The 15,075-nt window shown below is 32.8% G+C and overlaps 1 protein-coding gene across 1 annotated transcript in view; it reads left to right on the forward strand.

Annotated features, from left to right (window-relative positions):
- The window catches only part of LOC101510177 (uncharacterized), a 4,801-nt gene extending 3,800 nt beyond the window's left edge, over nucleotides 1–1,001 (forward strand). Inside the window, exon 4 of the mRNA XM_004506318.3 lies at nucleotides 357–1,001. Coding sequence (XP_004506375.1) covers nucleotides 357–542 — 186 coding nt within the window. The 3' untranslated portion in view covers nucleotides 543–1,001. The remainder of the gene's footprint in view (nucleotides 1–356) is intronic.
- The last annotated feature ends 14,074 nt before the right edge of the window (nucleotides 1,002–15,075 follow it).

The raw sequence follows: 15,075 nt of genomic DNA on the forward strand, positions 1-15,075 counted from the left end.
CTTTCCCTCCCCTCCCCTCTCCTATTCTATTTTTTTTACTTACCTATTCTATTTATTTAGTTACAATACCATTTACACGTGCTAACTAGGCTGGCCCATCTTTATTGGGTATCAGCCTCACATTATAATTCTTCATAATTGGAGGCCTACTAACACATACCCATTGTGTGAAACTGATATTCGCTGGATTTGAAGCTTCCTTTAACTCAAGTCCAAGCTAACTGGCACATAATAATTTCATTGGATCAGAATATCAGGGATGGTTTTTATGATAGTTGAATGTGTAGTTAAGTTGTGTTTTAGTCCATGTATGTTTTGAAATTAGCTCAAAGTATGCTACTTTTGTAATTGAACAGGGCTCTTGTCCAGCTTGCAAGACGCAGTTTGCAGGTTACAAAAATCAAATAGTTCGATGTTCAAGCTGTGGCAACATTGTGTGGCAACCTAAAGGTAAAGGAGATTTCTTTACAAGAGGTGGTAGAAATAACTCAACATCTAAGTCAGACCCTAACATTATTGATGTTGACTTTGAGGAGAAATGATGATACATTATCGAGTCAGCGATTCTCGTTCTGGATTTGACTTTGTAAAACAGATGGATAGACAATGCTCCTATTCGTTTATTGTCGCCGGATTTTCACTTGATTGAAGTTTGCTCTTACATTTGTGGTATATGAAGCACATATAGAGTGGGTTTAATTGTAAATCTTTCTTTATAATATGATGATAGCATAGATGGGAAAGAACAAGAAACAGGAAACAGGAGAAAGAATAAAAAAAAGTCTATTCTAAATGCATACAGTTTTTGGAGCCATATTAAGTTATGAAATCAAGATTTATGGTATATAGGCAGGAAGCATAAATTTTGCATCTGTATTGTAGAGTCCAACACCCCTCTTCCCCAAAAGCATTGAGAGACTTTCAAATTCTCAAGGACTAGCATTACTCATTCCCAATAATTCATATATTTGAAAATTATATAATTTTGGATTGCTTTTACAGTTTTGCAGGCTTCCCCTTCACCTTGTTTCTTTTATATTATAATATTTTGCTCTCACCCAAAGATAATGTGAAGTGTCTAATTGGGATTTGGATATCATGCTATTACAGCATGATGCTGTAACGGTTGGGACCGTCCGATTTAAATCGACAGTCGAGATCATTTATAACCTATTGCATCAGACTGAGTTTGCTACAGTAGGCGATTCAGGTCACAGTAGGCAATTCAGATCTGTCCAATTGGGTACACGTTGAAAATTATGGACGCTGAACATGTTGCTTGTCGTCAAATTGTAGATAATTTCCATGTGTATTTTGCATTAAAATTTAAAATGAATTTTTTGAGTTATTCTAAAGATGCCCAAATTGAAGAAACAAAAATTATTTCATTATATGACGGGATAATGTGTACTACCTTCACAAGTCTAATGGTGTATTATGTTTTGGAAAGTTAGATTTTGTATCTTTCATTTAAATTTTTTATGTTTAAATTTATTAAAATATTCTTAACTTTATAATAAAAACAAAAAAAATATTTGGTGTTATTTATAATTTGAATTTTTTGAAACAAGTAAATTTTTATTTTAGAAAATCTTTTATCCGAAATTTCAGGTAGTTATTTTTTAAAATCAGAATTTTTTTTTTGAAATTTTCAAGAGTTTCAACTGAAAATTTAAAATTTTCTGTGGAAATTTCAAAAATTTAATTCCTTCATGAAATTTTTGGTATTGTCTGTTAATTTTTAAAATATTTTCTTACATTTATTTTGTGTTTAATTTAATTTAAAAGTTTTTGTAGTTAATTTTATTCTAGCGAAAATTTTAAATTTTTGGTAGAACCTTTGGAAATTTCATTTCTTTCTGAAATCTGGTGCAATTTTAGCTTTTTATTTAAAAAAAATTTTATTTATATTTGCTTTATATTTAATTTATTTTCAGCCGGGATTAGAGGTGCGAGAAACACCGTTGAACATTCTCAAGTTTGATCTTCTACACAATCTAATAGAAAAATTAACGTTGAAAGAAGAATGAAGAGATGCAATAATCGAAGGATTATAATATTCAGCTTGAGTTTGAGCAACATGATATGCAACGTGATATTTTGTCAACTCGTCAACATATTTTTTATCTTTTTCTTTAAAGCGTTCCACAAATGCATTATTCTCAAAAGTAACCACTAACTCATAGTTGTGAAGTCTATACATTAAATTAATAATTCATCCCTCATCATTTTTCAGTGGTCTGGATCTAAGTTTAAATAGATAACCACCTTTTAGTTGAAGTCTTTGAGATACTTTTATTTGACTTACATTTTTCACCTCTATCACAATCAAGAATTAATTTTGACTTCCTTCATCTCTTTTCGGTCTTTATGTTAGAACAAGTAATGATAACAATTATTCGATTCTGTCGGCCAACCTCTTTTGTCCATAATATGACAGCTTCTCGTGACTCAAAAATTTGATCAGTTGTGAATGTTTCAGTCAAATTCATATATAATGATTTTTTTTTCATCCCTACTTGAAAAAGAAATTTAAAAATAAAAAAATAAGTTAAAAAAATCCAACAAATAATAATAATAATAACAATAATAGGTATTGAAAATTTTAAATTTTGAAATTTCTAGTATAGTAAAATTAACTCCCGAAAATTTTAATTTTTAAAATTTCTAGTATCCCGAAAATTTCAAGGCATAAAATTTCAGATGGTATAAATAATCTATCGAAATTTTGGTGTATTGAAATTTCCGGTAAATAAATAAAACCACCGGAAAATGTAAAGAGGAAATTTTTCGTAGTTATAAAGTTTGTACCAAATATTTGGAGGAAAGACATTACTTAACGAAAATTTTGGTGAGGATATTAAATTTTGGAGTATTTTACCCATACATTTTTTAAGTATGCCCTATTTTTTATCCAAAATAAATTTCACCCACTTATATATATATATATATATATATTCGCCCACAATCAATTGTTTATTATAAATTTTAAGGATGGATCTCCTCTAAAGCGAGTAATTTATTTTAAAAAATAAAGTAATTAATGTTTAATCATTGATTATCAAATGTGGTTATTATTTTGTGTATAAGTATGATTAATCATGTATGGTTATAATATAAATTATTTTCGCTTTATTAATTTTTTATTTTAGAAAGTCAAATCTAAGTTAGTTATTGGAGATTTCAAATGCTCGAAATAAACTTCAATTTTTTTCTTGAACTATGACTGAAATTATAATAACAAAAAAGAAGTTTCAGACTCGTGGTGATCCAAAAGACCTGTATTTATATAAGTTACATGTAATATTGACCATGCCAATTAGAGTTAAACATCAAGGATACAAATTGTTTAAAATTGTATTTTCTTTTGGAGAAAAAAAGCTGTCATTACCTACCGGATTCACATATTTGGTAATTAAATTTTTCTTAAATAAACTAATAGATCCGGTAGTATATTTTCACTTGGACAAAAAAAACCTCAGTATACTATTTAATTCACACATCTAATAGTTATTTTACGTAAAAGTACACTACCAAGTTCTAGAATTTGGTAGTGTATTTGACAGAAAATTACAAAAACTGCAATATACAGAACCAAAAACAATAATATGCAATATGCAACAAACGACATAAACAATATATATGCAGAATTTGGTCTAAACATCATTAAAAAATACATATACATTTAATAACGTGGTTTAAATGGTCTTTATATATATATATATATATTAACTAATCTATTCTAAGGTCTACAACATCATCTTCATTTGTCACTTCAATCAGGTTGTCAACGTTTGATTTTTTTCAGTGTTTAACATTTTTAATTTTCATGAATTCTCTAATGATTATTTTGATTCTAGTTTGTGGTGCACTCTCCATTCTATAGATGTTTGAGGTATTAGACAACTGTCTTTCAAGTATACATGGACAAAATAATTTTGGTTGATCCATCCAATGCCCAAAATAAGTGAAGTTGGATTTGGAGGTGGAATACCTCGTAGTGGGAGAAAGGTTTCAGAAACTCCATCTTGAAATCTCGTCAATTCAATTACAACTCTATTGTATTGAGGTGCAACAAGATGTCCCATTTTTGGAATCGACATCCACTTTTTTTGTAGGTGTCTTATAAATTTTTCTAAGCTACAGAGCATCTTTGATAACATTTAATCGTTTATCTGACGAATACAATTTGATATAATTTGACTTGTGCTTATTTATATCTCTAATGAGATCATGTCAGAAAATTGCATGATTCTCCTCACCCTTACCAAGATGTGCAACAACAACCTAAAATCAACAATTCTCATTACCAGCAACATCATCAATTTTGTCAATATATGAATGTATAAAAAGAGGTGTATGACAATAAAGGGAATTTTTTGGGCATGATAACTTTGATTCAGATGGATTCCAAATACGTGTGTTCTTCCTTCTTGATCAATAAAAGGAATTTTTTGGGCATGATGGATTCCCAATACGTGCGTTCTTTTTGTCACGAATTAGGGTTTGATGCCCTTTTTACTTTGATATTTCTCGGTATAAATAATCGTTACAACATTTATATCTAATAATTACAAATTAAGAGGATCAAATCAAATCCTGATTTGTCTAACTTATTTTAGGAAAGCTGATAAATATAATTATAAATTATTATTTATTTCCTGATTCACATCCCCCCTCAAATTGATGCGGCTGGTCAAGAAGCATCAATTTGCTAACTAGAAACTGATGGCGCGGGCGAGGAACAACTTTGGTAAGAATGTCTGCAACTTGAAACTGAGTATTGATGTGAGGGATGTATATAATCTGATTATCATAGGCCTCACGGATAGAGTGACAATCTACTTCAATATGTTTGGTGCGCTCATGAAAAACAGGATTTGCAAAAATTTGAATAGCACTTGTATTGTCGCCATAGGGAGACGTCGGCTCTGTTTGAGGGAATCCAAGTTCAGCTAAAAGACCACAAAGCCAAATTATCTCAGAACAAGCAGTAAACGTAGCATGACACTCTGATTCTGTAGAGGATTTAAAGACTCTTGTTTGTTTCTTACTTTTCCATGATATCAGTGAAGAACTAAGAAACATGCACCAACCGGTGACTGATCGCCGAGTGTCGGGACACCCTGCCCAATCAGCATCACTATAGGCAATCAATTTGGGAACTGTGCCAATGGGAAAGAAGAGACCTCGTTGAGAGGTACCTAGCAAATAGTGAATTATGCGACGAACTGCTGCCAAGTGAATGTGGCGAGGAGAGTGCATGAAGTGACTTACTTGTTGAACAGCAAATGATATGTCAGGGCGAGTAATTGTCAAATAATTAAGACTACCCACAAGTTGTCGATACAATAAGGGATCCGACAATAGATCACCCTCATCGCGGTGATATTTCACATTAACCTCAAGAGGAGTATCTACTGGATTAGTTGATTGTAGGCCCGCCATAGAAATAAGGTCCATTGCATACTTATGTTGATGAAGAAATATACCCTTTGAGGTAGAATGAACCTCAAGGCCAAGGAAATACTGCAAGTTTCCAAGATCTTTCATATGAAATCCAGTTTGCAATTGATGTTTAAGTTCTTGGATAGATGTCTGGTCAGATCCAGTAATAACCATATCATCAACATAAAGGAGGAGTAGAACAATGCCTGTAGATGTGCGATGAATAAATAAAGAGGAGTCATGTTGACTCTGAATGAAGGAGAAACTAAGTAAAGTGGAACGAAATTTCTCATACCATGCTCTAGGTGCTTGTTTCAAACCATATAAAGAGCGTTTGAGCTTGCACACACCATGAGATGAAGAAAATAGACCTTGAGGAGGAGTCATATAAATATCTTCAGTGAGATCACCGTAAAGAAATGCATTCTTCACATCCATTTGATAAAGAGTCCACCCATTAGAAGCAACTATAGAGAGTACAATGCGAACAATTGTCATTTTGGCTACCGGAGCAAATGTTTCATCATAATCAATTCTATATTCTTGTTTATTTCCTAAGGCAACCAATCGATCCTTGTACCGATTCAAGGACCCATCATAATTCAATTTAATAGAATACACCCATTTACAACCTATGGGTTTGATATGAGGAGGACAAGAGATAATATCTCATGTGAAATTCTCTTGAAGAGCCTGAAGTTCCTCATTCATTGCTTTTATCCAGCGCACATCTTTAACAGCCTGTGAGTAAAAAGTAGGAATAGATATGCTAGAGAGAGATGCAGAAAAAGAAGCATGTGAGGAATTATACCTGTCTGGTGAATATCTATCGGGTGCGTGAGACGCTCTGCTAGAACGTCGTGGTGCAACCGCAACAGGATTAGGTGGCAGATTAGGGTCGAGAAGGGGGTTATAACCTGTTGTTTGTGTTTTCTAACATATACATTTCCTGGTTTAAAATGTTCTATAGATTGAGGCATAGTAGAAAAATTGGGAAGAATAGCAATATCATTCATGGCATGAGAAAGACAGTGAAACATAAATTGATTATCAAAAAATGTTACATTCCTAGAAATGCGAAAGCGCTGGTTAGAAACATCATAGCACACAAAACCCTTATGAGAGTTACTATACCCCATAAATGCGCATTGAGCAGATTGCGCTCCAAGTTTATGTCTTTCAAATGGAGGTAGGTGAACAAAACACACACATCCAAAAGTATGTAAATCACTATAATCAGGCTGAATTTTAAAAAGACGAAAAAAAGGGGAGTCAAGATCAATAACTGTAGAAGGAAGACGATTGATCAGGAAGACAGCTGTGGAAAGAGCCTCCACCCAAAATCGAGATGGTACAGAAGCTTGAAGAAGTAAGGTGCGCGTTACATCAAGCAAATGACGATTCTTACGTTCTACCATTCTATTTTGTTGGGGGGTATTTGGACATGATCGTTGAGACAAAATACCTTTTTGCTGAAGATACTCCTGAAACTCATGAGACATATACTCACCACCAGAGTCAGAGCGAAAAATTTTAAGACTTGTTTGAAATTGAGTTTCAACATATGTTAGAAATTTCTTAAACATAGAAAACACTTCAGATTTGAACCGAAGAAAATATATCCAAGTAAAACGACTGTAATCATCAATAAATGTGACAAAATATTTATAGTGAGCATGAGAAGTTACAGGAGACAGTCCCCATACATCACTATGAATCCTCTCAAAACACGTGGAAGCACGATGAGCACCAGACGGAAAAGAAAGTGTTTTACTTTTAGCCAATTTGCAAACAGAACATGGGACATAGGCATTAGAAACAACATTTTTATTTCCCAATAAACCAGTTTTAACTAAATGAGACAAAACAGTAGAGTTTGGATTACCCAATTTTCAATGGCAATCCTCATAAGAATTCAAAACACTACTACAAGCAAGAGATAAATGATTGAAAATAAATTGAAGTGGAAACAATCTTCCCACTTTAGGCCCCTTCGCGATCACCTTCCCTGACACCTGCTCCTGCACAAGACAACCATCACGAGAAAAATTAACATTACAATTGTTGTCCACCAATTGTCCAACAGACAATAAATTGGAAGCAAGTCCAGGTGATACAAGCACATCCCGAAAATGAAAGTTGACATCACCAACATTAGTGATAGAAATAGTATTACCATCAGCAATTTGAATTTTCTGATTACCATGACAAGAATGTAAATTGTGCAAGAATTTAGAAGAACCCGTCATGTGATTGGATGCACTAGAATCAAGAAACCATGGATTGGAAAGAGCAGAAAGTACCATTTGTTGAATCATTTCGGGCTGTAGAGCACCACCATTAGAGGCACTAGGAATGGAAGGACCAATTGCAGAGCTCTTAGTGGCATGGAATCCCTGCACATAATGTTGTGTTGGTCGTGGAGGGCGCGTGGGACAATCAGAGATAATATGACCGTGCTTCTTGCAATAATTACAAAATTTCATATTACAACTACGAGCGACATGTCCAAACTGTTTACACGAGAAACATTGGACTTGTCGCATATCACGACCTTTACCTCGGCTTTGAGCAGCATATGCAACAGGTTCAGAAGTGACAACATCATGAGACATGGTTCCTTGAGTAAAGAGACGTTGTTCCTCTCGGAGAAGTTCACCAACACATGTATCCAAAGAAGGAACAGGATTTCTGTTCAACAAAGCACCTCTAACAACCTCAAATTCTGGACGAAGTTTCATGAGAAATTGATCCCGCTTGCTAGTGTCGTACACAGCTTGGACATCCGCGAGAGAAGTCTTGGGAACCGCAGCAAATAGAATAGCAGAGTGTTCTGTCCATAAATTCAAAAATTCAGAATAATATTCTTGAATTGACAAATTACCTTGTTTGTAGTTGGCTAACTCTAGCTCCAAATGAAAACGTTTGGCCGTATTGTCTTGGTTGTAGATACGCTTCAAATAGTTCCACATTTCTTGAGCAGTTGAAAAAGAGCGCAAATTATTGATCATATGAGGATCAATAGTATTGAGAATCCAAGAAATAATCTGAGCATCTTTGATTTCCCACGCATCTAAGGCAGTTTTCTCTATCGGTGCCTTCGAAACCCCATCAAGGTGACTCCATAATCCTTTTCCTTTAACATACATTTTGAATTGAAATTCCCAAGCAGCGTAATTCTTGCCAGTAAAACGGACACAAAAGTTGTCTCTTTCTTTTTCAGAAGTCATGCTATTGTACTGCGCTTATTATCATGTTCAAAATTAAAATGTTGTCTCTTGTAAAAGATAACAAAGAGCATAATGGCATTTTCCTTGTATTCTGATTTTTTTTTAAGGGGGATATTAATTCTTTAAAATTCAGGGGGAGTTTTTCATCTTAAAACTGGAGTCTACTCATTGTTTTCAATGTGTAGTATACATTTCCTTTGTAAAATCCAAACCTTTTTGTGTTGACAAAGGGGGAGAATTATTTTAGATTTTATGTTTAGATTTTATGTTGGTTCAAAAATCTGAAGCATATTCTGAGGGGGAGCTTTTAAAGCTCTCTATGATTAAAATTAGAATCAAAATTAAAATCTAAATTAACATGTTTGTCATCATCAAAAAGGGGGAGATTGTTGAGACAAAATCTCAATTTAATGTTTTGATGAAAACAAACAAAAAGTTAATTAAGAATTCTAATTATGATTCTAAGTGTTTTGATATTTAACATGTGCATTTGAGTGTGTTAAAACAAGATAGGTATCAAACATCACAAATCAGATCAAAGAAAGCAGTTCTGGAAAACGCAGATTGATCTTGAAGCAGTTCTGGAAAACGCAGATTGATCTTGAAGCAGTTCTGGAAAACGCAGATTGATCTTGAAGCAGTTCTGGAAAACGCAGATTGATCTTGAAGCAGTTCTGGAAAACGCAGATTGATCTTGAAGCAGTTCTGGAAAACGCAGATTGATCTTGAAGCAGTTCTGGAAAACGCAGATTGATCTTGAAGCAGTTCTGGAAAACAAACATCAATCCTGGAAATAATTTTCATCCTATACTCTCATATAATCAACAAAAGATCCATCCAAGTCATATATATTCCAGAATTTGAAGAATCAAAGGCATGCTTCAATAAAGGCATATTACAAAGATCATTCTTCTTGAAAAGCAAATGCAAGTACAAGACTACAAGTAGCAAAGTACACTACTGATTTGAACTATTATAAAGCCTGTGCACATAACAGAAAAGCATGTACTCAAGGCTGACATACTGACACAAATCACAGAAGTACAAGGCTAGTTCATCACAAACCAGAAGATCAATCTTGGATCGATCTTCTGATGCAGCTCATCAATCTTGCTTTTGGCAGAATTTATCCAACAACTCTTTTATGACAGCTGGTTCCTTTCCAACAGTCACATGAGCTGTCATAAGCCTTCTTGGAGTCTATAAATGCAGCTGCAAGTTGAAGAACAAAACACAACAATCAGCACCAAGCAAAAGATCAATATTTTCGATCATACTCAAGTGTCTCAAAACCTTTCTTATAGTTTGCTGTTTTGTTTTAATCTTTGTGTTGTAATCATTTACAACTGAGGTCTATTTACAAAATATATTTCTCAAACAAGAGTTGAGTAAATATCAAGATTCTAAATAGTCTCAAATCCATCACTTTGTAACTCAAGGTTGTTTTGTCAAATCTTGAGTAAATTGTAAAAATCCTTTCATGTTTTGAAAGGTAACTTGTTAAAGCCTTTCCAAAATAGTAAGGTAGAACTGAAGAAATCCTTTCTAGGTAGAAGGGTAGGAATTGTGTAAGGATCAAGATTGATCCATGAAAACCAAGAACGATCTTGGTTTGAACATTTAGTGAAAAATCTCACGGTTGTGAGGACTGGACGTAACCCGGGTTGGGTGAACCAGGATATATCCTTGTGTGATCTCTCTATCTCTATCTCTATTTATTTTATGCATTACAATCAAATCATATTTTGATAAAATTGATTTTACTGTTTTTAAAGCAAACCAAGATTGATATTGTTGTTTCAACAAAACCAAGATCGATCTTCATCACGGCCAAGATCAATCTTGGATTGAGATCTTATTTTTTTACCTTCAGGTGACTCCATAATCCTTTTCATTTAACATACATTTTGAATTGAAATTCCCAAGCAGCGTAATTCTTGCCAGTAAAACGGACACAAAAGTTGTCTCTTTCTTTTTCAGAAGCCGTGAGTTTGCACGTGCACAAAAAAAATATATATTTGTAGATTTTTTTTTTTGGTTAATGTGCAGAAGAAAAAAAAATCACAGCCTTAGGCAAGCAAAAAGAAAGGTGGAATTAAATCAGGCAATAAGCAAAAAGAAAGTCGTAAGCCAAAAAGAATTACCCAAGGCACGAGAACGACTACAACCACAAAGAATGACCATCAAGGAAGTTAGCAACAGCAGCGATAAGCAATAACAACAAGAATGATGATCAACAAACCAGAATGACGATCCAACAACAGCGATAAACAATTCAGAAGCACAATCTCAACACCGAATAATTGTGAAAGACAATAACGAATCGCGAAGATGAAACCAAGAGTCAACAGGCAGCTATGGTTGAGAGTTCACAACGTATTCGCGAAATAAGCAAGGACCAAGAACGGAAGGAACGATTTCAAGAGCGACTTAGTGGGTGTCGCTAAATAAAGCCAAGATTAACTAAGAACTCACAAGTTTGATCGAACCTGCTGATACCATGTCACAAATTTGGGTTTGATGCCCTTTTTGCTTTGATATTTCTCGGTATAAATAATCGTTACAACATTTATATCTAATAATTACAAATTAAGAGGATCAAATCAAATCCTGATTTGTCTAACTAATTTTAGGAAAGCTGATAAATATAATTATAAATTATTATTTATTTCCTGATTCACACTTTTTTCTTGGGCATGATAACTTTGATTCAAAAGCTAGCATGCTCCCAAAATGAAGAATGTTTAGTTGACCCATATGTTGGCGTACATCTAACCTTATTTGATGTGTCATTGTTTTTCACCTTATCACTAGGTGGATTCAACGACGTCGATTCTGGGAAAACTATTTCACAAATTTGCTCCTTGATAAATAGTTTCATATCGTAATCTTCTTTGTCAAACCGTTCACATGAATCAACTTAATTACCAATTATTTAATTTAACTAATTAAAATGTACCTAAGTCACTTTCAACTCTGTTAAAATAGAAACATCTAAAACACCTTCTTCTTTTATGACAACACTTTCTTAGGAATGACACAAGCACTTGGCAAACCATAAGTTTTTCTAATTACACAACCACATTTTGTATGTCCATACCACATTCTTTGGCTCGTGTTTCTTCGCAATGAATACAATTTACTCCATCTCTTGAAATTTTAAACACCAATTTCGAATACAAAATCTAGGCTTGTATATCAATGAAATGTGTTTGCATCATATTGTTCATCGTTTCCCAACTCTTCACCAAATCACCTTTACTATCCAATAAATACCTTTTCAACTTACCGTGAGCATATTCAACTATGTTTGTGGTTGTCTTGCCAAAGTGCAACATGTGGTATGTCCATGCTCTTACAACTTTCTTCTTCACCACATCCAATATGGTGCTATCGATATATCTGAGGAATTTTATAAATTTTTCACACACCTTTTTGAACTTGACAGCGACACCAACATGTGCACCCTTTGAAGGAGATTCCACTACAACGTCCCAAACTCTCATTATAGTGTTCTATAATTCTGTCGGTTTGACCTGTTTAGCATTTGCATCTACAAGTTTCGTATCTTTTACCCTCACATCTAACTTGCATCTAACTCTTACATTTTTAAAATATGATATCAACATAGTAAAGCAGTACTGATTGGAAAAATCTTTGCAACAAAATTCATTAATGCGGTATCTCCGTCAGTCACAATTACCTTGGGAATCTTCTTATCTTCAGACTTCAAAAAATTACGACACATCTGTAGGACCCAAGTAAAATTATCCTCCTTTTCAAACTTGAGAAAAGCAAACCCAATTGAATATGTCATATCTGTTGAAATCACACCAACGATCTCAAACAATGACATTTCATACTTATTTGTTTTATAAGTTGAATCCATCAGCAACACAATAGAGAAAGTGTTAAACAACTTGACTGATTCCAGATGAGCCCAAAAAATATCCTGAATTTTAGTTTCAGACTTATCAATTGTTAAATATTTGTATACATATTTGTGATCATTCAAGCATTTCAAATAGATATTTCATTTATGATATCGAATCCCTTATAGTCTTCTTGTATCTTTGACACTCATTATTATTTGTTTCATTGTAGTCACACTTTCATGTCTTTTATCTTTCAAAGTCGTTAGACTATTTTTTGGTGGGACCATGTTCCTTGTTATCTCACCAATTAGTTCATTCTCTTCTTCATTTAAACGACTAGCAGCCAATGGACCTTCTAATTTTTTTATCCATCTCATGGTTGTGTGATCTAGACACAACATTAAGATTCCATTATTTGGTTGCCAGGAAATAAACACGTAACCTGAATGGACATTCACATTTCCTAGATCATGTGTCTTTGCGTTTCAACTTATTAATTGGTTTCTTTATACACACCATCCCTTTTGCAACTCAATACTAAAAATTGTTTGCTTCTATCAAAACGATGATAAGATTTTGTAGTTACCACTAAAAATCCTAACTTAGCTAGCTGCCTGACGGCGAACCCAACCAATCAAATCATCTCGACAACTATATTTATCATCATTAATAATGTTTATCCGAACATCAATATCAATAACCATTGGCTCTGCAATATTCAGTTTCAAATCAGTTGTTTCCTTTGATTTCAAGTCAAGTACACACTCTAGTATTTCTTTAGTTGTAGGCTAAAGTTTTGGTATAGTCATAGGCCTAGATTTTGGTTCAGCTACCGACTCAGGTTTCAAATCCGGTGTCGACAAATGTTTAGATTTAGCTTCAAGTTTAACCATAACTAACAAAAAAATATTTAACACAAATTAAAACTCAAATATGCATAAAATAGCTTATTCTGGACTGCATTAACACCTATCAGATGTGTGAATTCGATAGTATGAATTTTTAAAAAACTACCTACCGGATCTTAGAATCTGACACTTAGTACAAAACTTCAAAAAAATTAATCAAAATGACAATGAGAAGTGTTTTAGAGCTACATTGCCTTTGCAATGAAGAAAAATAAGGTTGATGATGCCAATTGAGAAAAGAATGAGATTTTTGAACTTCAAAAATGTGAAAGTAGGTAAATGATTTGAGGTTAAGTGTTAAAGAAGAAGTGTTTAGTGAGAAGGTTGACAGATATATGTATTGGTGTCTACTGGATGCATGAATCTAGTAATTTAAATTATCAGATTTACGCATTTCAAAATTTACCAAGTTGAAAACTAGAATCCGATAAGGGGTAAATTAGGTAAATCGATGGACCTTTGGACAACAAGTGGATGACCAACGTTGTTACTATATACTAACATTTGATAAGCACTTGTAAACGGTAAGGGGAAAGCCTCACGCGCATAAAAATTGGGCCAAAATGTTTGGTTTCGAAGCAAATTCTCTAATTTGCAACTCCTCAGAGGCATGATAAATAATCTTCATAACTTTTTGATCTTAACACAACATTATTTTATTTATTATCTTGGTGCATATTTATTAGATTTAAATTAACATATTAGTTTTGATCTATTATAGATTCAAACAATAATTTTAATACCATCAATAATACAAACATGAAGCATAAGTATTCTATTAATTTTTATTACTTTTGTAGGTGTTTTATCATTTTATACTACTAATCTTAATACTGTAAATTTGTTCATAAATTCATCATTTTTATTTTTAATAACCTTAAATTTATTGTGTTCTCGATCGATGTATTTTATGCCCTATTTTTATCCATTCACTAAATTGGTCCCTCTATTTTAAAATCAGATGGTTTTTGCCCTTCATATTTTTTAACAAAAAAAATAGTAATTTAATATATTTTAAGTGACGCAACATACAATTTCTTGATTTAAAACTATCTAAATATATTGATTATTTATGTTATTAATTAAATTACAAAAATTGAAATTGAAATTTTTAGATATTTTCATTACAATTTCATGAATATTAATTATTGAACATCATCATATCATATGTCATAATATAATTTTTTTAATTAAAAAATTCAAAAGACTAAAATTATTTAATTTTAAAATAAGATCAATTTTATAAATTAGATAAAAATAGATGACCAAAACTACAATCAAGTCAATAAATAATCATCTTTTAGTTTAAAAAAAAATGACATATCACTAATATTATATATGTATATAATTCCCGTATCATGTTAGCACTTATTAAGAGACTTCAGAGTATTTCAGGACTGACAACTTAATGATTTCTTACCTCGGCGACCAAATCTTTCTTGTCGTCATGTTCCATCATAAATTCTTTGATGATTAAATTGAAAATCTTAACCAAACGAACCTGCAACCAGGTAAGGATCCTCTCAAAAGTGGAGATCTTCATTACTATAATTTTTGGATGTATAAATAACATAAAGGCATACATTTGCAAAATAATGACATAAGTTACATGTT

Source organism: Cicer arietinum, chromosome 6 (assembly GCF_000331145.2).
Source record: "Cicer arietinum cultivar CDC Frontier isolate Library 1 chromosome 6, Cicar.CDCFrontier_v2.0, whole genome shotgun sequence".
NCBI lineage: Eukaryota > Viridiplantae > Streptophyta > Magnoliopsida > Fabales > Fabaceae > Cicer > Cicer arietinum.